Source organism: Carcharodon carcharias, chromosome 6, assembly GCF_017639515.1.
Source record: "Carcharodon carcharias isolate sCarCar2 chromosome 6, sCarCar2.pri, whole genome shotgun sequence".
In the NCBI taxonomy this organism is placed as follows: Eukaryota; Metazoa; Chordata; class Chondrichthyes; order Lamniformes; family Lamnidae; genus Carcharodon; species Carcharodon carcharias.
In genome coordinates this window covers 23,893,850-23,916,295 of record NC_054472.1, presented here as the reverse complement: position 1 = coordinate 23,916,295, position 22,446 = coordinate 23,893,850, and the positions used below count along the sequence as shown (strand labels likewise).

General features: G+C 48.1%; 1 protein-coding gene across 3 annotated transcripts in view; it reads left to right on the top strand.

Annotated features, from left to right (window-relative positions):
- Positions 1-22,446, top strand: part of grhl2b (grainyhead-like transcription factor 2b) — a 133,600-nt gene that overhangs the window by 108,969 nt on the left and 2,185 nt on the right. For all 3 annotated transcript variants that reach the window (XM_041190602.1, XM_041190603.1, XM_041190604.1), the window contains exons 9-14: positions 147-305; positions 3,978-4,065; positions 4,185-4,324; positions 6,829-6,866; positions 12,095-12,183; positions 20,099-20,184. In XM_041190602.1, coding sequence (XP_041046536.1) covers positions 147-305; positions 3,978-4,065; positions 4,185-4,324; positions 6,829-6,866; positions 12,095-12,183; positions 20,099-20,184 — 600 coding nt within the window. The remainder of the gene's footprint in view (positions 1-146; positions 306-3,977; positions 4,066-4,184; positions 4,325-6,828; positions 6,867-12,094; positions 12,184-20,098; positions 20,185-22,446) is intronic.

The following is a 22,446-nucleotide window of genomic DNA, read 5'->3' as shown; positions in this document are numbered from 1 at the left end:
AGGGCCCATCTTGCTCTTTTGATTTCATAATCCGTTAATGGGCGGCGTCCGTTGCCAAGGGAGCATTGAATATGTTGATGCCACTGTTTTGTCAATATTCACAGTTGCTGATGATTTATGTTCCCGATTTTTATTTTGCCTTTCAGATATTCATCACAGTGAACTGTCTCAGCACAGATTTCTCTTCACAAAAAGGGGTGAAAGGACTTCCCCTCATGATACAGATCGACACGTACAGCTACAACAATCGCAGCAACAAACCCATCCACAGGGCTTACTGCCAGATCAAAGTGTTCTGCGACAAGGTACGCTGTACAAAGCATGCTGGGAGGAGCTAGGATTATTTCTTCTGTGTTTTTTTTCTAAAAAAAACTTCTCAAGTTCCCAAAACATTGTTTAGGAACAACAGGTTTATTATCGTTAGAGGGTTCTTGTGCAATCCCAGATCCACGTCAGGAGTTTCCTTCTCAAAGGAAAAGAATGGCTTGTATGCTTATTGCCAAAGTGAAATGTATAGGCATGCTGTAGCGGTGCTCTCTAATCCAACAGGCTGGGGAGCCATCCAACATTTCTGAAACATGTCTTCTCATTCACTCCCTCAAACGCAGATCTCCTTCAGTTAGTACATTTCTGGTACAGCATTACACAGTATATTTTGTGGGCACACAAACAATTAAGCTTTCATAATGAACCATATGGAATTTAAAGCTTTTGGATGAACTGGAGCTTCTGGGGCTAGTTTTTTTTCTGTACACTCTAAAACAATATGATAGCACCATCTATTGTTGATTCTTCTGAATTACACAGAGCAGGTCCAATGAAGAGATTGGAAAATGAGTCATTTTTCAAAAATCTTTTCTTCAAGAATGTAATGTTCCCATAATCCTGTTTCTACTTACCAGCAACAACTTATATTTATATAGCACTTTTAATATAATAAAACACCCCAAGGCACTTCTCAGAGGCATTATAAAACAAAACATGACAGTGAGCCACTTATGGAGATATTAGGGAAGATGACCAAAAGCTTGGTCAAAGAGGTAGGCTTTAAGGAGCATCTTATAGGAGGAAAATGAGTCTGAGAAGCAGGGAGAGGTGTAGGGAGAGAATGTTAAAAGCAACTGAAGGCAAGGCCATCAATGGTGGAGTGATTAAGATTGGGGATGCGCAAGAAGCCAGAATTAGAGGAGTGCAGATATCTTGGAGGGTCGTGGGATTGGAGGAGGTTTCGGAGACGGGGAGGGGGCCAAGCTATGAGGGATTTGAAAATTAGCATGAGAATTATAAAATCAAAACATTGCTTAACTGGAACCAAGTGTTGGTTAGCAAGCAATGGGGTGATGGGTGAATGGAATTTGATGTGAGTAGCAGAGTTTTGGGTGACCTCAAATTTACAGTGGGACAGAATGTGGGAGGCCGGCCAGGAATGCATTAGAATAGTCGAGTCTGGCTAATTCCATGCAATCCATTGAATGCTGATTTCAGGCAATTGTTTTCTCTCTGGCACTCAGCACTTATGCTCATGTCTGGATCATTGAGCTCTGCAGCCCCGTGTTCAGGCAGAAATCAAAATGAGCCTTACATTAGCCAATGACCATCCAGGTTATTGGTAGGTAGGTGCATGTCACTATTGATGATTTCCATTTGCTTTGGTGATCGGGAAGGGTCTGATAGGGCAATAATTGACCAGGTTAGATGTTTCTTGTGTATGGGACACATCCGGACAACTTCAGACATTATCAAGTTGGTGCCAGTGTCATAGCTGCACTGGAATAGCTTGGGTATAGGAGCTCAAGATCTGGTGCACAAGTTTACAGCTTTTTTTAGATTCATTCCTAGGATTTGGGCAATGCTGGCAATGCTAGAATTTATTGTTCATCCCAAATTGTCCAGGAAGGTGGGGGTGAGCCACCTTCGTGAAATGCTGCATAATGTGTGGTGAAGATACTTCCATATCTTGTTGTTGCAGTTTTCTAAAACTCAGTGGCTTGTTAAGTCATTCTGGAGGGCAAGTAAAAGCCAAGTACATTGGTATGGGTCTGGCATGCTGTCAGGGCCCGTTGAAAGTTGGGTTGGTGAGGATGAGGTCAAGTTGGTTACTCTTTCATGTTGATTCCCAGTCGGACGATACAAAAGTAGGTAGGAGAGCAAGGGGATATAGATAGGTTAAGCGAGTGGGCAAAAATTTGGCAGATGGAGTGTAATGTTGGAAAATGTGAGGTTGTCCACTTTGGTGGGAAGATTAGAAAAACAGAATATTAATTAATAGGCCTGAGACTGCAGAATATGGCAAATCACTGCAGTACTTTGCCAAACATAACCATGGACCAATCCAATGGAAGTCCATGGTTGCCACACCCTTTTAGAGGGCACGGTACCTGAAGGAGGAGGAGAAGACTACAGAATGCTGTAGTTCAGATCATTCTGAGTGTCCCTGTAAATTAATTGCAAAAAGTTAGCTTGCAAGTACAGCATGTAATTAGGAAGGCAAATGTGATGTTGGCCCCTATTGCAAGGAAATGAAGTATAAAAGTAGGGAAGCCTTGTTACAACTGTACAATGCATTGGTGAGTCCACAACTAGAGTACTGTGTGCAGTTTTGGTCTCGTTATGTTCAGAGAAGGTTCACTAGTCTGATTCCTGCGATGAAGGAGCTGTCTTAAGAGGAAAGGTTGAGCAGGTTGGAATGCATTGGAATTTAGATGAATGAGAGGAGATCTTATCTGAGGGGGCCTGACAGGGTAGATGCTGAGGGGATGTTTCCCCTCGTGGGGGAATCTAGAGCTAGAAGGCACAGTTTCAAAATAAGGGGTCTCCCATTTAAGACAGAGTTGAGGAGGAATTTCTTCTCTGAGAGGGTAATCAGTGTTTGGAATTCTCTTCCACAAAGAGCAATGGAGGCTGGGTCATTGAATATATTCAAGGTTGAATAGACAGATTTTTTGATTGCCAAGGGAGTCAAAGGTTATAGGGATAGGCAGGAAAACAGAGTTAAAACCATAATCAGGTCAGCCATGATCTTACTGAATGGCCGAGAAGGCTCAAGGGGCCAAATGGCCGACTCCTGCCCTTATTTCTTATGTTCTATGTTCTGACAGCTGTGCCTTTCAGATTTTGACCAGCTTAGTCAGTGATGGTGCATAATTCAAGTTCTTCACTCTCAACTGTGCCCTTTTCTTCCTGCAAGTAGTGTTCAGAGGTCAGGCAGTAGGTGATAATGAGCAAGAGGTTTCCTTGGGGATCTTGTTTAATCGGTAGCCATGAAATTTCCTGGAATCTAGAGTTGATGTTGAGAACGACCTGACTGTATACCACTGTGCCCCCAAATCAGCTGGGTCATTTTGTCAATGGGACAGGGTATGGGTCTACGGGTATGGCTATGATTGCATCTTTGAACTTCAACACCAATCACCAGAGGCTAATGAGGATGATTTAGCAGTGTTGTCTGCCTAATCCACTGCCTCGGTTCTTGCTGATTGGTCCATCAAATATTTCTCTTGTTGTTAGTCTCATAGTGATTGCTTTTGAGTCACTTCAGAAAGCATTTAGAGTCAACCACATATTGTGGGACTGGAATTACATGATGGATTCCTTTCCTGATCGAAATTATTGAACCAAATTGGTTTCCATGACAATATGACAGCTTTTGTGGTTACATTTTCTGGTATTAGCCACAACTGACCTGATTTTCTTTGACACCTTGTCGTTGTGGGATACGAAATGATGATATTTGGCTTGTTAATCCAATGCCATGACCATTATACTGCCATACATGTTAATTTATTCCTTTGCATGTACTGTCTCTCATTCCCAACTTTGCTGCAGTTGCAAGGGTGAAGCCAACCAGTTTTGATTTGATTTTAAGATAAAGTCTCTGTACTTCATATCCAAATAGGACCCACTTCCTGGTGTTGAAAGTCTTACTGTTTGTAACCCAGAGATTTTTGTTCCTATCAAATCCCTTATCTTATCTTCAGGGAGCTGAGAGGAAAATCCGAGATGAAGAGCGGAAACAGAACCGGAAGAAAGGGAAAACTGTGGGGACGGCGAACCAAGCAAACCCTTGTAAGCAGATTCAGCAACAAATTCTGGGGGTTTTTTTTCAGTTCTGACTGGAAAAGGTATTCTTATCTCATGTGAGGAATTCCTTTGGGATAATGATGTGTTTTCTCTCTGGCATTCAGCATCAGAAGGCAAATTGAGCGCTGCAGCCTTGCAGAAGAGAAGTGATGCTACTTTCTTCAAAACCATGACTGACCTGGATTCCCAACCAGTTCTCTTCATACCAGACATTCACTTCGGGAACCTCCAGAGGAGCGGCCAGGTAAAAAAAAAATCTCCCTTCCACCTCCTGGCAGGCACAGTCAGCTTCACACTGTGTGAGCACCTTTATTTTAGAGGGTGTAACAGTTCTATTTATATTTAGGCTGGGATTTCCCGGCCCCGATACTGACGGGCAGCGTTGCAGGTGGGATGGGAAAATTTGGAGAGCTGTTGATTCCCATGACAGCGCCCGTCAGGGCTGGAAAATACTGCCTTTAGTTCTCCAGTTGTTTTTCCCCTTGAGGTATAGGTGTTTGACTGATAATACCCAGTGTCTAGTGAACTTGGAACTATTCTAATCTGAATGTCTTCACATTACACCATATAATGCAATGATGTACTTAACCCACTGAGGGTTTGTTTGGGGGAGGAGTCGGGGGTGGGTGGAATGTCAAGTTAAGAGTCGGCTTGTTTGTTATAGATCCTTACCTTTTCTCATCTTGCATTCGTCTTGTTGGCTTGTCCGATCACTGCTGGTTGCGGAGTGCATGTTTCCTTTGAATAAGCTGGTGTGTTTATTCCTACGTGTGCAAACATTTTCTTCTTAAGACCATCTTTTTTCCTAAATATATTGTAATTTTTGTAGGCCGGGTGAGTAGGGTAAGGAGGGGCAAGTGGATAGTGTTCCGACCTGGGTCCTGTGACTGGCAGGAGTCGAGGGAAAAGGGTAAAGGGTGTGAATGACCGACAGCATTATTAATTTGGTAGTTGACCTATTACTTCATAAACTTGAATGTCGCAATGGATGGATGGATAGAAAAGTTATCGCTCTATAAATGCAGGTGCCTATTGAGCCAGTGAGCAGGAAGTGAATGCAGATTTTGGCCAGAGGTGCACTGTCCATCATGTTAGGGAAGGAAAAAAAAAGGCGCCCTTTACTCATGCATGAAATAAGTCCATATGCAAATAAGAGGCGTAACGTCCACTAGAGGCTCACTCTTCAAGATTGGTTTCCCAAGAGTCCTATGCCGTCATTGGCTGCACCCAGGGGAAAGTAGCCCTAGAGATCGCCTGCCAACTAAGAAGGGAAGTAACTAACCTGAACATGGAGCCAGTCGTCGTCTTCTTCAGTCGCCACATTAGAGAACTGATTCCTACCCCATCATCCCTGGCCCCTTCCACCACCCCTGCTTCAGTTTCCTCTGCCAATCTCTGAGCCTCCTCCATACCCCTCAGGACCTGACCTGAATCTGAGCATTGTTCTTGGACTCACTTAACCTGAAAGCCGATGTGGCCTGGACAGCGAGCTGATGTTGCATTACTCTGCCAGTAGGGTCCGATGCTGAGTCACCTTCATTATGTGGGAGCAATGGGCCATGTCATTCACATTCAAACCAAATGGGCGTGCTTGCATTTCTGATCCATTTTCTTTCATACATTTTTTATTGAAGGGGGATATTGTGTTCATATAAAAGACTTTGGGAATATTTTGGTTATGATGGGCTAAGAGCCATGTTGTGTTCTCACCCTGCCAACACATTTTGATATGATTTACCATGACGTGTTATACACAAAAATGGAAAAGAGGAATATTGGTTTTTTAAAATATAATTCCGATAAAGCAGCCTTATGAGTTTAAATAAAATGGAATATAGTCTAGAAATGAGCATTTGTGATATGTGCATAAGAATGCCAAAACTTGACTGGATGACATTCCTCTGTTCACAATTTAATGGAGTTTCTTTATAAATATGTCATGGGATGTGAGCATCACTGGCTAGGCCAGTATTTGTTGCCCATTCCTTTTTACCCTTGAGAAGGTTGTGGTGAGCCGGCTTTTTGAACCACTGCAGTCCATCTGTTGTAGATACAACTTCTTTGGTGTTAGGACAGGAGTTCTAAAATTTTGACCCAGCGACAGTGAAGAAACGGCGATACAGTTCCAAGTCAGGATGATGTGTAGCTTGAAGGGGACCTTCACAGGTGGTGATGCTTCCATGCACCAGCTGCCCTTGTTGTTCTAGGTGGTAGAGGTCACGGGTTTGGAAGGAGCCGTTATAGGAGGCTTGACAAGTTGCTGCAGTGCATCTTGAAAATGGGACACACTTCTGGTAGATAGACCGAATGCTCAGGATGGTGGATAAGGTGGCAGTCAAGTGGACTGCATCTTCCTGGATGGTGTCAAGCTTTTCGAGTGTTGCTGGAGTTGCACTCATCCAGGCAGAGTATTCCATCACAGTCCTGATTTGTGCCTTGTAGCTAGTGGACAGGCTTTGAGGAGTCAGGAGGTGAGTTACTCACTGCAGGATTCCCAGCCTCTGACCTGCATCCACCCTTTTAAGCAAGTTGTAAATAGTAACTTGTATGTTCAAATGTTGGAAAATAAAACGCTGCTGGCAAGGAGATTGAACTGTAAAGCCTCAAATTTGTCAAGTTTGCAGGAAAAGACAGAACGAGAAATTATCATTGACAAATGCATAATTTTGTGATTTCTCCTTCCTTTCTAGACAACGTACAAAATTTCTTTCTGTCATGTTTCTAAAGACATGTTCTTCTATTTTATAGATGTACAGTGTCAGCACGGATGACATGGAGAGGGAAGGGTAAGCATTCCATTTGTCATGTACGCATTCATCTGTGTCAAACTGAAGGTACTGAGGAGTAGAATGTTCCAGTAATCTGGGCCACACTGTTGCAACAGTAGCTGAATAACAAGAGAGTTGCTAAAAATGAAACGTATTCTTACTGCCCAGGTCCTTACAGAGACTAAACCTACACTTTTATTACATGGTATCCCAAAATTTAACAGTGGCTGGAATGGTCCCAGATTTGCACTAAGTGCAGTAGTGGGCGTGAGAAAAGGCGTTTTACCCGCTGGTCGCGATGGTGGGTTTTCACACTGTATCATCCCATTCCCGGCATATCCCACCTCATTAATAATACATTCACGTGCCGGATCACTGGCGGGCAGGCTTGGATTTGCCCGCCACATGGTGACCTCATTGTTTCCTCGCTCTAGGCACCATATTTAAAGCTCACCAGAGCGCAGCCTACTTCATGTCTTTAGACCAGGACTGCTCCAAGTAAAGAAGACGGCAGCCCCCAACTTCGGTGACGCCTCCCTGGGGTGCCTGCTGGACACAGTGGAAGGCCGCCACGATGTCCTGAACCCCCAATCTGGCCGCAGGAGGTCCACCAGTGTCACTGATCCGGTCTGGGAGGAAGTGGCAGCGGCAGCCGAAGTGCCACTGGAGCACAGAGGAGGACAGCCATCCAATGCAGGAAGAGGATGAATGATCTCATCCGTTCCGCCAGGGTAAGTCAACCGCCTCATCACTCAAAACGTACTCCCAAATCCATCACACATCCACAGGGATCTCTCATCTCAAGGGACAACACCACTAACTCTCACACACACCCTCACATCTCCACCAGGTTCATATCCTCTGGAGCTTGCGTCCTCATCCCGCCCACAGCTCCGCTCACCACACAATCATTCCGCGCAATGCCATGTGTCCTGCTCACACTTTCTTCATCTGTTTTTATGCAGGAGAAGTTGGCTCACAACAAGAGGGAGAGGTCCCAGACCGGAGTGGGGGTGCGGAGTGGCCCACATTAGGCTCCTCACTCACTTTCAGGAGTGTGCCATCGTGTTGACTGGTGAGGATGGGGACCGTGCCTGCGGCAACAGTGAGGTTGGTAGCAAGCACCTACAGAAGGATCCTGCACCAGATCATCCCTCTTTCAACACAACTGCGAGTGCTCTCTCTCCTGTTTTTGACTCTGCTGCCGTGCACTAATTATCTTTACTTTGGTTCATAGGGAGGTCTGCCAAGTGACCAACACCCTCAGCCAGCCAGTCCCTCAGCCAGGTCCTCACCTCCAGCCAAGAGGACACCTCCTCCATCAAAGAGCAGGAAATAAGCAGCCTGGAAGACCCATCACAGTGTTTACCCACACCCCCCACCAGCACAGAGACACACACCTCTGTTGGACATAGATCTAGAGCAGGCTTGGGTTCACAATCTTGTGGTCACCACACAGACAAGTGTCTGCAGCAGGAGGAGGCAGGTTCAGCTGAGCTCCCCGGCAGTCCAGAGACTGCTGGGGAAGAGGCACCTGGATTTGGCCTTCTTGGACTGTCAGCAGAAGGCAGGAGAACATCTCGCAGAGCCATTGGAAGCCCTCAACAGAGTGGCTCACTAGTCAGAGGAGTGCGTCTGCCTGCTCTCTGATGAAGTGGTGCCCACATGTGCACATATGGAGGTCTCCAAGGGAAGGATGGTGGACACCATGGAGATCCTGGTGCAGCAGAATGCGGAGATGTGTGCAGATGGTAGCCATGAGTGAGTTCCTGCAGTGGCAACCCAAGGGGGAAGTGAGGAACCTTGATGTCCCTCCAGGTGCTCCTTCCCCTCAAGGAGTCAGGCTGGGGCCCTTGGGCACCCAAAAGGAGGAGGAGCAGCAGCTGGACACCGCTGGGTCATCCACTCAGGAATCTCAGAGGCTGTCCCCTTTGCCTGTGACCCCCCTCAACCTCATCCTCTGTCACCACAGAGGGAGCAGCTGGCCCACAGGAGGACAGTCAAAACAAGCCAGGGCCCTTAAGGCCTCGACTGTCCGGATGAGCCATGCCGAAATCATCAGAGGCAATGGAGCGAACCATTGCACAGGCTGTCTCCACCCCTGCTGCAGATGTCAGGGCAGTGCCTAGAAAAGATAAGAAATTCTGATCAAAAGTGGTTGCACGGGTGAGCACATTTTGTCACTTTTTATAACCTGAAAATATATTCACTTCCACTGAATAATGTGTAATGGTGTCTTTCAGCTTCATTTATAGGCTTCCTGAGTCCTCCCTCTGCATTCCCCCTGCCACTAGCAGTTCAGCTGCACGTAGCTGGACCGTGAATGATTCTGGAGGGAGAAGTGTTTGTGGCAGGTCTTTCGGAGCCTCGTGCAAGCACTGACCCACACACATGGATCCTACCTCCACCTCCATCTCATCTCAATGCCTCAATCTCATCTCAATGTCCCAAGCATTTTCAATGCTGTCTGCTGGGGTTCTCTTTCAGTTGTCCATCTGAGCTGACCTGCATCTCCACCCACCCACTCATCACACTCCCATGGAGCACCTGTGAACATGAAGCTCCTCTCACTTTTGATTTCAACAACCACGGTTATGGTCAAGTATACTGTTAGCTCCCCCGTTCTTTTCCCTCCCTCAGTCACCCATGCCCTTTCCCTCCATCACTGTAGAGCCCCCTGGAATCACTTCCACCTCCCCACTGTCACCTACCAACCTGAACTCTTTTCTTTCCAGGATGTCCGGATGAATGTGCACATTCCCTACTCTCCTGAGAATCCCGCCCCCATCCATGTTGATCTGCCCGATCTCCTCCTTCCCACCCCCAGGGTCCGTGTTTGCTTCTGAGTCCCCCACAACCACCCTCGCCGCCCATTCTACCGATGCACCTCACCCTCCCACCCTACCGACTCCCTCTGCCCCCTCTCACACTCACCATTCCCTCCTATCATGCCCACCCTCAGCCAACTCCCCAGGAGGCAGTCATTGACTCCACAGACCCCTCCCTTGCACATTCACCTGGACATTCCTCTACCACCTTTACTCCCTCCTGCAGCCTTACTCCCTCCTCCCCCTGGACACCTTCCCTCCTTTGACCCCCTCCAGCTTACACCTTCCTCCCCCTTCTTACACATAACCTCCCTACTTGCATTCCCCCCATAATACCCTCCCTCCCCCCTGCTTCCCCGCACCGCCACACACCTTTCTCTACCAGTCACACCTAGACCTTCCTTCCCACCCTCAATTGCTGATCTTCTGTAGCAGCCCATGGCCAAGACCGTGCTGTTCCGAAGCAGACCCAAAGCATCAATGGAGATCTCCCATTTTCCGTGAGCTGCTTCACGGCGGGACCATGTCCATGAGAATCCACGCAGCATGCGATACACGTGTCCCTCCAGGATCCAGTAGCTATAGGGCTCCAGCATCATCTTCCCCTTGAATGTCTGCGATCTGAACTGCCTGGAGAGAGAGAGGAATGAGTGGAGCTGCAAAGTGTGTTGGCCAAGGTATGCCGTGAAGGAGAATGCTGGGTAAGTCAGAGTGTGGGGCTTGGAACCTGGCAGTGCTCTGCCATCCATTATTCCTGCCCTCCTGGATCCTCTTGGTGCACTGTCGCCAGGCTGAAGGGAGCGCACTCCTGCTACTGATTTCCACAACCGCTTCCATCCACACCTGCTTGATCGAAGAGGTTCACCTCCTCCTCCCATCCCTGGATAAGCTCACCTCACTTTATCCTCTCAGATCTCACAGCAGGACCTCTAGGTAAGATTGAGAGACTTGAGGAGCAGCCTTCCCAGGTCTCCTCTCCATTCCTGTAGTTGCTAACTCCTCAAGAATTCAAGTGCCTGGTGAGTGCTTGTAACCCATGCCCTGGTTTGTTTCACCAGAAATCTTCCCTCTGACAGAATTTGCATGTCATCCCGCCCTCCCTCCCTCCTTAATTGTTCATGGAGCCCAGAGGCAGGATGATAATTAGTTTGCTCTGGAAAGAGTGACGGCAAATGAATCAGATGGGTTTCCAACCCGAAAATGGTCGTCATTTTCCAGCAAGGTCTAAGGTGAGAAGATTGCTCCCGTTGTTTGTGTGTGCGGGTTATTTAATGACGATGGAACTCCAAGACTTGACATGCAATCACCAGAAGCACCTATATAAATATTCTGGACTTCCCAACTGTATTAAAACAGAAGACAAGGGAATTCTGAAGTAATTAAGAATTTTTTTTCTAAACACACAATGCTGATTTTGACTCTCTTTCCACTCCCTTCCTCTCACCCCCAGCAAGTTCAGTTCCACACACTCGAATTGATTTGGGCTATCCTTTAAACAATACCAGACAATGGCTATATGGTACTGTGGGCCTAAGTGGTAGGAATTGAGCATTAATGTATTAAACCAGTGGGGAACCATATCGTTTATGCTGTTTTAATTTAGGAGATTAACTATAGAATTATCCCTTGATTCTCCTTTTCTTAAGGGGTTGACTTTTGCTACAGTACCTCATGTGCTTGCAAATTTCCAATTCCTCAACAGAGTTGATCATTCTTTTTATGTGAGTTTAGGCAGTGAGTGTCAGAAGATCTTTTACTGCGTCTAGGGGAAGAATCACAATGGAGCTCAATCCTCTTCCCACATAATGCTCACAGAAGCTAATTTTCTCCCCAAAAAAAGGGAGAGGAACAGTGGACAATGGTTGTGACATGCAGACCAATACTTATGCTTTACAGTTAAAATCCATTAACTCTGCTCAGCCCTAGGTCTTCTCTATTACCACACTGCCCTCTGAGCCATCATGGCTTCCTTTTCATTTCAAATTTGTAGTTAGTTGCTCAACAGGAGGGGAGGGAGGTTTAAAAACAGAAGAAGTGCTTCAAATTGGCTTAGAGTTTAAGCTGTTCTATGCATGAGGGCTTTTTGAGGAGTTACTTCAGATCCTGTCAATGGTTTTTCATCATAACCATAAGATGCGCTCAGAAACTTGGTAATTAAATACATCTCCAGCCTCAATGGTAAAAGAATCAAGACAGCCACTCAGTTTGCATTAAAAACATAGGAAAAGGTTTGTCCTTCGCTGTGTGATGAGTGCATTAAATGGATACCTGGATAGAGAAGGCTAAATTACAGGAATCATTTAAGAACCAATTGGACAGTGCTCTGGGATTCTGTGCAAGAAAATTAATCTTTGATTCTAGCTGAAAATTGTTCCTTAGTGGGCTTGAAATTCTAACAAGTGAGTTTTTGTTTTACAGTGTCCTTGTGAAAAGGTTGTTCCGATCGTTAGAAGATGAGTACCCCCCAACAGCTACCAAACAGATAAGAGAGGACGTGCATAAAAAAGGTACTTTGCTGACCACCTTTATTAGATTATTTTGAGGTTAAAATGGTGCTTTGCAGATTGAGAGGCACGATGGCACAAATCCCACCACGGCAGCTGCTGGAACTTAAATTCAGTTCATAAAAACCTGGAATATAAAGCTAGTCTCAATAATGGTGACCATGAAACTATCATCGATTGTTGTAAAAACCCAACTGGTTCATTAATGTCCTTTCGGGTGGGAAATCTGCCATCCTTACCTGGTCTGGCCTACATGTGACTTCAGATCCACAGCAATGTGGTTGACTCTTAACTTCCCTCTGAAATGGCCTAGCAAACCACTCAGTTCAAGAGTAATTAGGGGTGGGCTACAAATGCCAGCCTTGCCAGCAACATCCACATGAAAGGATAAAAAAATAAAATCTAGTGTCTGGGTTTCCTACTGAAATTGGCCAAAATATCACCATACAGCAAATATAATCTAGTGACCCATTGAACTGTATTTAACTGGGGGTGTTAAGTTGCCAAACTGCACTGAGTTTTGCCATGGGGTAAAGTCCCACCTGTGAGATACAGACAGTATGCAGTGAACTTTAACAATGGCCACTAGAGAAATTTAAGCTTCATTTTTGCACTTTTCACGAAGTTTTCACAATCATCCACCGCAACCTTTGTTATAAATCTGCAGAAGACTGTGTAACCATTACTGTGTAACCATACTCATCAACAGAGAAGACTCAGTTTTCATTTAGGGGGTGATCCGATAGTTGAAAATTGTCAATATCCTCGCAGTCCTAAATGCAGATCCTTGTTTCTTTTTCGTGAAATGTTTCTCAGCCGCTGAGCGATTTTCCAGTGAGCCCACTACAAAGAGCCATCAATGTTTGCTGCAGTTGTACTTTCAATTCTTCCGATGACAATTTTGAAAAGAATGATGCGGTTACACTATCATCGGGATTTTATTTTAAGTGGGAGAGTTGCCTGGGGGAGGATTTTCCAGAGGGTGGGTTTTCTCACCCCACCACCCAAAGAGTCAGCAGGAACGGATCCCCATCGTTATCTGGCTTCCCTGCAGCCATTTTATGCTTGGCAGGTCGTTAATTGGTTCAGGGCAAGACTTTGACCCCCATCTGGGAAGGGCCAGCCAATTCGATTGACAGCAGCTCGGAAGACCCAACAGTGCCAGGCTCGAGGAGTGGCCATTACTGGGACTGTAGCCAGCCCCTGAATAAGGAGGTTATGGAGACCGGACTGAAGGATAAATCCAGGGTATTGGTGGTGCCTGGTTGATAGCTCCCAACGGGTGGGGGCGGTGTTAAAGTAAGGAAATGGCCTGGGGGAGGAGAGTGTCACTGATGGGCACAGGACCCCCAAAGGAGGCCCTCCAACCCCTTTGCCCAACACCGGTTTGCTCAGTAAAAGCTGCTGGGCTACTTGCTTGGGGTAGGCCTCCCCCTGCTGCGGGTAAAATGATGGCAGGGGAGGGAGGGGCGAGGCACTTACAACTTACAAAATTCTTATAGGGAGTGACAGGTGGATGTCGATGAGATGTTTCCCCTGGCTGAAACCAAGGGACATAATCTCAGGATAAGGAGTAGGCCATTTAAGACTGAGATGAGGAGGAATTTCTTCACATGGAAGATGGTGAAACTTTGGAAATCTCTTCCCCAGAGGGCTGTGGAAGCTCAGTCTTTGAGCATGTTCAAAACAGCCATTGATAGATTTCTGGAGACAAATGATATTAAGGGATGTGGGGGTAACGTGGGAAAGTGGTGTTGAGGTGGATGATCAACCATGATTTAATTGAATGGTGGAGCAGGCTCGATAGGCTGAATGTTCCTATGTTCCTTAAGTGGCCATCAATTGGCCACTTATGGACCTCAATAGGCCCAAGAGGGGGCAGACTGCCTGACATCCCCGCCATGCCCCATAAAATAGGAGACTGGTCTGTGCGGGTGGGTAGCAGCGGGCAGGCCATGTACTGCATTTTACGAGCCCCACCCCACCCTCCTGCAAGCCTGCTGGCAAGGGACAATAAAATTCCACCTCAGAGATATTTGTGAAGTTGTTTTAAGTGCTTGTTTTCCAACAAGTCTATCAAAGGATAATTTATTCAGGTAAGCAAAGACCAGTCTTATTTTCAAGACGTTATTATGCAGCACACAATGGGCTAGGGATTGATCGCATTAATTTATTTCACATTTTGAAAATTAGCACTTCAAAGACCTGAGGAAGCAATAGTCAGGTGGGAATAGTGAAAATAAAGGAAGGGTTAAAGGGGAGGGGGAGCTCGGTTGCAGGAGAGAAGGGAAATGGAAGGACGGTGAAGGAAAGAGGATAAGGCTGTGGGAAAAGGAGGAGGGAAATAGAGGATAGAAATAGGAGAGATTGGAAGGGATGATGAGGACTGTTGCACCGTCATTGGCCTTACAGCTTGCTGCTAAGGGTAGCCAAAGGAGGGAGCAGGACCAAAATATATGTAGTATTACAAATGTAGTATAATACCTGTGGCTACAGCCTCTCCAGCAATTCTTGGGAGATAGGAACCAATCTGATGCATTGAATACAAGATTAATTATCTTGAACTGGACCTCGCACAACTTGGTGCAAGTGACTGGTGTGATGGTCTGTTTCTGCTCCTCATTGTTCCTTCTCTGTGACCTAAGACCCTGATCTTGCTTCTGGGACAGAATCATCACAGATTTGCGCTAAGTGATGTAGCGGGCGAGAAGTAGGACGTTTTACCCGTCAGCCACAGTTGTGGCTTTTCACATCGTATCATTCCAATCCCGCCTTGTTAATCACCCATTCCCAGGAAACGCACCTTTCGATGGTGGGTGGGCTCTCATTCGCCCGCCACACCGTCACCTCGCCGCTTCCTCATGCCGAGTGCCACGTTTGAAGCACAGCCACGCACACACCTCTCAGCGCTTCCAGCCCAGGACTGCTGCACAGAAGACATGGCCCCAAAAGGCAAGAAGACTGCAGCCCCCTGATTCAGTGACGTGTCCCTGGAACCCCTTTTTGACGCCATAGAGGACTGCCGTGATGTCTTTTGCCCCCGCTCTGGCAGCAGGAGGTCCAGCAATCTCAGCATTCCGGCTTGGTGGGTGAGGGCAATGGTGTACAGAAGAGATTGGCCATCCAATGCAGAAAGAGGTTGAATGATCTCATCCATGCCGCCAGGGTAAGGCCACCATCTCATCACTCTAAACTCAAACACTCAAGCCCATCACAGGTTCACTAGCATCTCACTCACTGCCAGCTCAAGGGACATCAGCACTCACTCTCTCTCTCACACCCTCTTGAGGCCACTTGCACAGATCAACACGTGCCCCCACACACACCTTGGGATAACCCCGTCCCCAGAAATGCCCTCGCCCTGCAGCCTCTTCCCTTCCCTGAGGCCACTTCTCCCCCTTCCCCAAGCAAGCCCTAGCCCTGCAGCCATTGAAAAGCAACCCCTGCCTTACAGCTGGTCTGGTAGGTAGAGACTTGCCTGTGAGCCCCCCTAAAAGTGATGTGATGCTGTCAGCAAAGCCTGGTGCTGATGAGAGCAAGTGCTGCCCAAAGCAAGGTAGGCAAACAAGCCATGAAGTCCTGAGCGAAGTGCAGCTCACCAGGTGCATGTCGCTTATGCGTTGTTGTGAAACATGTTGGTGTGCAATCATGCCAACATGCCCGGATGGCCCAGGGTGGGGGGATGGTTCCGGCAAGCTGGGCATTTAATAATATGCAGATGTATTACAATGAAGTTCCCGACATCTGATGGCAGGAAATGCGGCCCGCAATTGACGGGCAGTGCAGACGATTGCAAACTGGTTTCACAACATCGTGAGACTGATTTCTGGCCTTCCCGCCATGTTGTCCACTCACGCCGCCAAACGCGCCCAACGCCAACGGGCATGGAAAATTCCGCCCTCGGTCCACCTTGGATTCTCCATGTTGGCTTTTGAACTGGAAACAAATGTGCTACAAAGGATTGGTGATGTGGTTGCAAGTGACTCACTTGCGTTAGTTTTTGGAGTGTGGCCACATCTTTGGAGGAAATGTTTAGTTTGAGGGATGTTCAGTTTAATCTGATACCTAATAGGAGTTGGAATTAGGTACAAGTTTTTAGAAGGGAATAATCTCTCCTCTCTCAAGGAGCTGACTTAGTTTGCAATGCCGGCCACATTCAGATCCTGCCCACGGTGCAGGCATCTGGAAGCTCTTCATTGTGCTAAACTGAGCAAATGGCCTGTAGGTCCTGAAGGATTGTGACGGAAATTGAGTAAATAGTGTGCGAGTTATTATCGAGCTTATATCTGCTGGGGTGCATCCTCTCGGGAACAGATGCTGCCCACAACAAACAGGGTAGCAGGACTGCAACTCCTGGCTGATAAACAATGCAATGGACCACTGCCCTCTCCACAATAAACATTTGTTGCATTATCGATGTGGCACGTGCTGATCACAGACGGACATATCTGGACTTTGCGTGGAACTCGGAAACCACCAGCAGCGTGAAAACACTGCCCGAAAGCTTTTGTGATCTAGGCACCTTTCAGAGGGACCTAGATTACTACAAAGAAAGTCAGTGGAGCTGCAAACTAACAGCCTCTCCTACTAGTCCAATGTCCTAAGATACAGTGCCGCAACCTACAATGCCCACCACTATGTATGCAAGAAAAAAAAAAGCATTTGCATTGATATAGCATCTTTCAAAATCTCAAGAAGTCCCATAGAGTTTCACAGCCGATGAAGTTTATTCACTTTTTTAATGTATGAAATGTGAAACCCAATTTGCACACGGTAAGGGACCATGAACAGGAATGACATGATAACCAAATAATTTATTTTAAAAATGTTGGATGAGGGATAAATATGGGCCAAGACATGAAGGAGAACTCCCTTGCTCTTCTTCAAATAATGTTATGGGACCTTTGACTTCTTTTTGAGAGGGCAGTTGGGGCCATTGTTTTACATTTCATCCTAAAGAGAGCATCTCCAACAGAATTGTCAGTTTAGGTTAAAAGTACAAATCTCGGGTGGGACTTGAACCCATAACCTTTTGATTCAAGAGGCAATTGTGCAGCTACTGACGCCTGATACCTCCAGACCCAGCCAAACTCAAGAGGCATTCATCAATTTCTCCTGACCCCTAGACTGAGATTTGGGCTGCAAAATGGAGAATGCTGGGCAGAGAGGAAAAGTTGATGTTTCACGTGTTTGAGGCCAGTAACCCACAATGCAGAATTAGAAGGTTGCGCGGCATGGGAGAATTCTGAGTATATTCTTTCTACAGGGCCTGTGTGTACTAAATATTTCACATTAACTGGGGCAGGTGAATGGAAGATGTGGCCCAGCCCTCTCCACCTAAGTAGTTTTTCTATCTGATTGGAAAAGATTGGTGTAAAAAAAAAATGAAGTGGGCAGTGAGCTGGTGAAAAGATCTGCTGGTCACCTGCTGTAATACCTGCGGGTTAATCTGTCTGCAAGGTTAGAAACACCAAACTTTATAGTGCAGAAAACTAATTGATCCATTGTGATATTCTAGGCCTCTGAAAGAGCTATCCACATCTTCTGCCCTTTCCCTGTACTTTTATTTTATTCTTTTCAAATATTCAACCACTTCTTTCTTAACAGCTATGGATTTGACTCCTACGACTGTTTCTGGTAGGACATTTCATATCCTCTGTACAATGAAAACCCCTCCTAATCTTTGCCCTTGATTTTCTGGGATGATGAATTTATATCTGCTAGTTATTGAGCAGTTCGAACCATTTTTTCCCAATTTACCAGATATCATCTTCATTGCTCTAGGCCAACTGTAATGTCCCTCTTGTCACATTGGCTGAGATCCACTAACCCAGCACAGAGCGGGGCATTCTTCACCTCCAATGATCTTTGTCCATATAGCTCACCACATGACCCAATTACTCACAAAGACACCAGGAATCTCTTCCAAATCATCTTTTATTTAATTTCCCCAACAACCAGTCTGTCAGAAGGCAAGCAGCCGCTTTGCCACAAGGTTTGATTACATTCATCAGGAATATGCACTTTTTTGTTGTCTGTTTCCCTGAGGGGCTGAGCTATGGTTCCATGGTTGCCAGCTGCACTCCAGTATCTCTCACAAGTGGCAATAATTCAGGTGTAATCATATGTTGACAGGCCATTTAACCGTGAAGAGCATGAATTACATGCAGCCCAACCTGCTCTTAAGCTTCACTGTAACTCCCGCTCCCTCTGTCCGTCTGCTTCTCGTCTCTCTCTTCACTGGTCCCTCCTGCTCTCTTCACTGTTCCCTCCTGCTTCCTGCCACTCCTTCCCACGCCCACTGTCTGCTTCCTGCCGTCTGATCTGCTACTCTCTGCTATTCGCTCCACTCCTTCCCACCCCTCACACCATCCACTCTGCTGCTCCCTCCGCTCTCTGTTTCCCACTCCTCCGCGCTCCTTTTGCCACTCCCTCTCACAGTCGGTCATTCGCTGCGCTGCTTCTCACTCCCTCCTGCTGTCCGCTGTGCTGCCCGCTCCATTTCCCACTCCTCCATGCTCTCCATGCTGCTCCCCTCGCTGTCCGCTATCTGCTCCACTGCTTCCAGCCACCCAATCGGAGGGTTGGCAGCTCTGGAGCCCCATCGGGAGAGAGAGGCATAGCTGAGGCAGGTCAGGGACTGTGGGGGCGCCTCAACAATATTGGGCCCGAGCCAGTCGACTGCTAGAAATGAAGGGAGAACCCCTTTGGCAGCAACGTTTGGGGCACATGTGCTACCTTTCCTGCCCAGGGGCCCACCTCCCTTGAGCTGGCAACCTCCGCACACGGTTGGGGGACTGCTCCACCACCAGCAAAATGTTAGTGAAGCCACAAATTGCCTCTGACTGGGGCCTTAATGTTAATTGGCTACCCTCACCTGTGGAGTGGACAGCCTATCCTCTTCCCAACCCGCCCATGAAAACTCCCAAGGGGGGGAAAGATGTTGGTGAATTGTCCTGATGCGGCTACCGCCCTAATTTCCCAGCTTCACCACCACACCCCCCCCCCCCCCCCACCCCCCACTACCCCCGGCTTCAAGTGCTGGGAAAATTCAGTCCATCGTTTTACTTGCAGGCAACCTCATCAAAAGAAAATTCAATATTTCTCATTAAAAGGCATTTTCTTGGGTCAGATTTTGATGAGGGAAATCATTCATTCGGAGGCCTGATCGTATCTGTTTGCAAACCACAAAGGCTCAAAACTCAGAAGTATGGATAAGGTGAAGACTGATATTTAACTGATGCCAAGGTTGGGGAGGGGGGCGGGCGGTCACTCCTCAGTTTGTAGCCTGTTTCTTGCTTGTGGACCAGGTTCCTCAAACCTTCAGTGGTATGAAAAGTGCAATATTTGTGGCCACCGCTAAACCCCAGGGCTCTCAAGAGGGTAACAAGCCTTTCTTTAAATGGGTGGAAGTAGCTCAACTTATTTAAACATTTTACTTTTGAAATCTTGTTTGTGGACTGCTACTACCGGAGACTAAAGGAAAGTGAGATAAAGCGCTGATGTTTAAATTCATTTTGCATTCCAGAACAGTGGGTTGTCCTGATCAGTCAGGAGGTACTTTGATAGAAACTGAATTTAGAAACTGACTGAATTAAAAGGTATTGAGGTTAATTTGGCAAAATTGAGACTTTGCTACAGAGCCTCAATCACCTGCAGCATAATTTGGACGTTTGTGCCACAGGAATTTTCAGCCATGAGTTTTTATTGGCCAAAGATGAAGAAGAGTCCATTCATGAATTTGCTGACAGGTGCTCCAGATGACACTCTGGGAGCACAATTTCATAAAATTAACATCCTTTAAACCAAATTGATTGTGGAATCCAAATTCTACAACAGTTTTGTGGTGATTTATTCTCTGTGACGCTGGGGTAAATGTATAAGTGTATTTTAAGCATTGGAACGTTTGTATTCCTAGTCCTGCTGTATGTACGGAAAGAGTCCGATGAGGTGTTTGACGCTTTGATGCTGAAGTCTCCGACTATGAAGGGGCTGATGGATGCAGTAAGTCATTGCTTTTTATCTTAAAATTCGAAGAGCTCCCTGCCTTCAAAATTAAGTATAGAATATCACGCTGGAGTAACAAGCAGTAAGGTGTGAGTTACTAATGTCAGCTGCTTCTGCACTGTGGAGAGGGAAAATTAGGAGAGGGAAATGAGTGCGTGACCCCCCCTCCCCCCCCCATACAGAGAGAGAGGCAGCTTGAGAGGAATCAAAATGAGGCCATGTCAGCCGAGTGGCCTGAGGTCGACCTCCGTCCCCGCCCCGCCGAGGTCGCCGACCCCCGTCCCCGCCCCGCCGAGGTCGCCGACCCCCGTCCCCGCCCCGCCGAGGTCGCCGACCCCCGTCCCCGCCCCGCCGAGGTCGCCGACCCCCGTCCCCGCCCCGCCGAGGTCGCCGACCCCCGTCCCCGCCCCGCCGAGGTCGCCGACCCCCGTCCCCGCCCCGCCGAGGTCGCCGACCCCCGTCCCCGCCCCGCCGAGGTCGCCGACCCCCGTCCCCGCCCCGCCGAGGTCGCCGACCCCCGTCCCCGCCCCGCCGAGGTCGCCGACCCCCGTCCCCGCCCCGCCGAGGTCGCCGACCCCCGTCCCCGCCCCGCCGAGGTCGCCGACCCCCGTCCCCGCCCCGCCGAGGTCGCCGACCCCCGTCCCCGCCCCGCCGAGGTCGCCGACCCCCGTCCCCGCCCCGCCGAGGTCGCCGACCCCCGTCCCCGCCCCGCCGAGGTCGCCGACCCCCGTCCCCGCCCCGCCGAGGTCGCCGACCCCCGTCCCCGCCCCGCCGAGGTCGCCGACCCCCGTCCCCGCCCCGCCGAGGTCGCCGACCCCCGTCCCCGCCCCGCCGAGGTCGCCGACCCCCGTCCCCGCCCCGCCGAGGTCGCCGACCCCCGTCCCCGCCCCGCCGAGGTCGCCGACCCCCGTCCCCGCCCCGCCGAGTTTGCAACCTCCATCCCTGCTCCATTTTATCTTGGCGGATTTCCCAGTCAGCCAAGACTCCCACTACACTACAGGGATGGGGGCGGTGGCAGGGATTGGTATAAATTCACAAGTCATGCCTGATGGTGTCGTGATGTGACCTCAACAAAAGGCCAGGGGTAGTCCTGTAGTGCCTGGAGCCCAGCAGCAGAACCACAACTGGAAGTGGCAGATGGCCAGGAGAGGCCAAGTTAACTTAAAAATTGTCAGTCAGAACTCCTTGTGGGCTAGGATGTGAGGGAACTCTCCATCCTCACCTGCTAGCCTGCAAGGAGTCTTTGGACTTTCCCAACCTCCCCTGATTCCTTGAATGACTGCCCTTCTTCCCCCACCTCCCCCACCGTCCACTACAATCACTTCCAGACCTCTCTTCATCCCATTAGCTGCTGGGGGCCATTCCTACAGATTCCCAACTGTGGCCTCCTGTCACTAAATTCCCATTCTTGTCTGGAAGCCAGGCAGCGACTCTGACCAGATATTGGGCGGCACTCCAGGAACTTTTATTCAAATGAGGCTGGGCCGTTAACGGCATGATCTCCACGTCCCTGGACTCTCGAGTGCGCTGCCTGCTCTGGAACCCGAGCGTGCTGTACTCACTGCTCCTCACCCTCCCCCTAAGCCCGCTTCAATATCAGGTCCAGCGTGCGAGTAAAAGCAATAAGTGGGTGTTGGCAGAGGCCTTGCACCTCCCTTGGGGGAGGCGATGGTGTAGTGGTACTGTCGCTGGGCGAATAATCCAGAGAGCCAGGGTAATGCTCTGGGGACCCGGGTTTGAATCCTGCCGTAGCAGATGGTGAAATTTGAATTCAATAAAAATCTGATGAAACCATTGTCGATTGTCGTAAAAACCCATCAGTTTCACTGTTGTCCATCAGGGAAAGAAATCTGCCGTCCTTACCTGGTCTGGCCTACATGTGACTCCAGACCCACAACAATGCGATTGACTCTTAAATGCCCTCTGAGCAATGGCAGTTAGGGATGGGTAATAAATGCTGGCCTGGTCAGCGATACCACATCCCCGAACGAATAAAAAAAAAAGTCCACCCACTCTCTGTTAGAGTTTGTAAATGATTAAAAAGTGTGTTTGAGGAACAGTGTGGAAATAGAGGACGTTTTTCCTAGGGCCCTCCATGCACTAAGCATAATGCAGTGAAGTGGTTGGGTGCAGGTTCCCCATGTTAATTGTAACCAAATGTTGAAACGTCTTCGGAATCTCTCAGTTTTGACTCTGGGCCCGGGAGACAAGCTGTCCAGTTTGGAAAAGAGAAAATCTCAGTTTGGGGAACACATCATA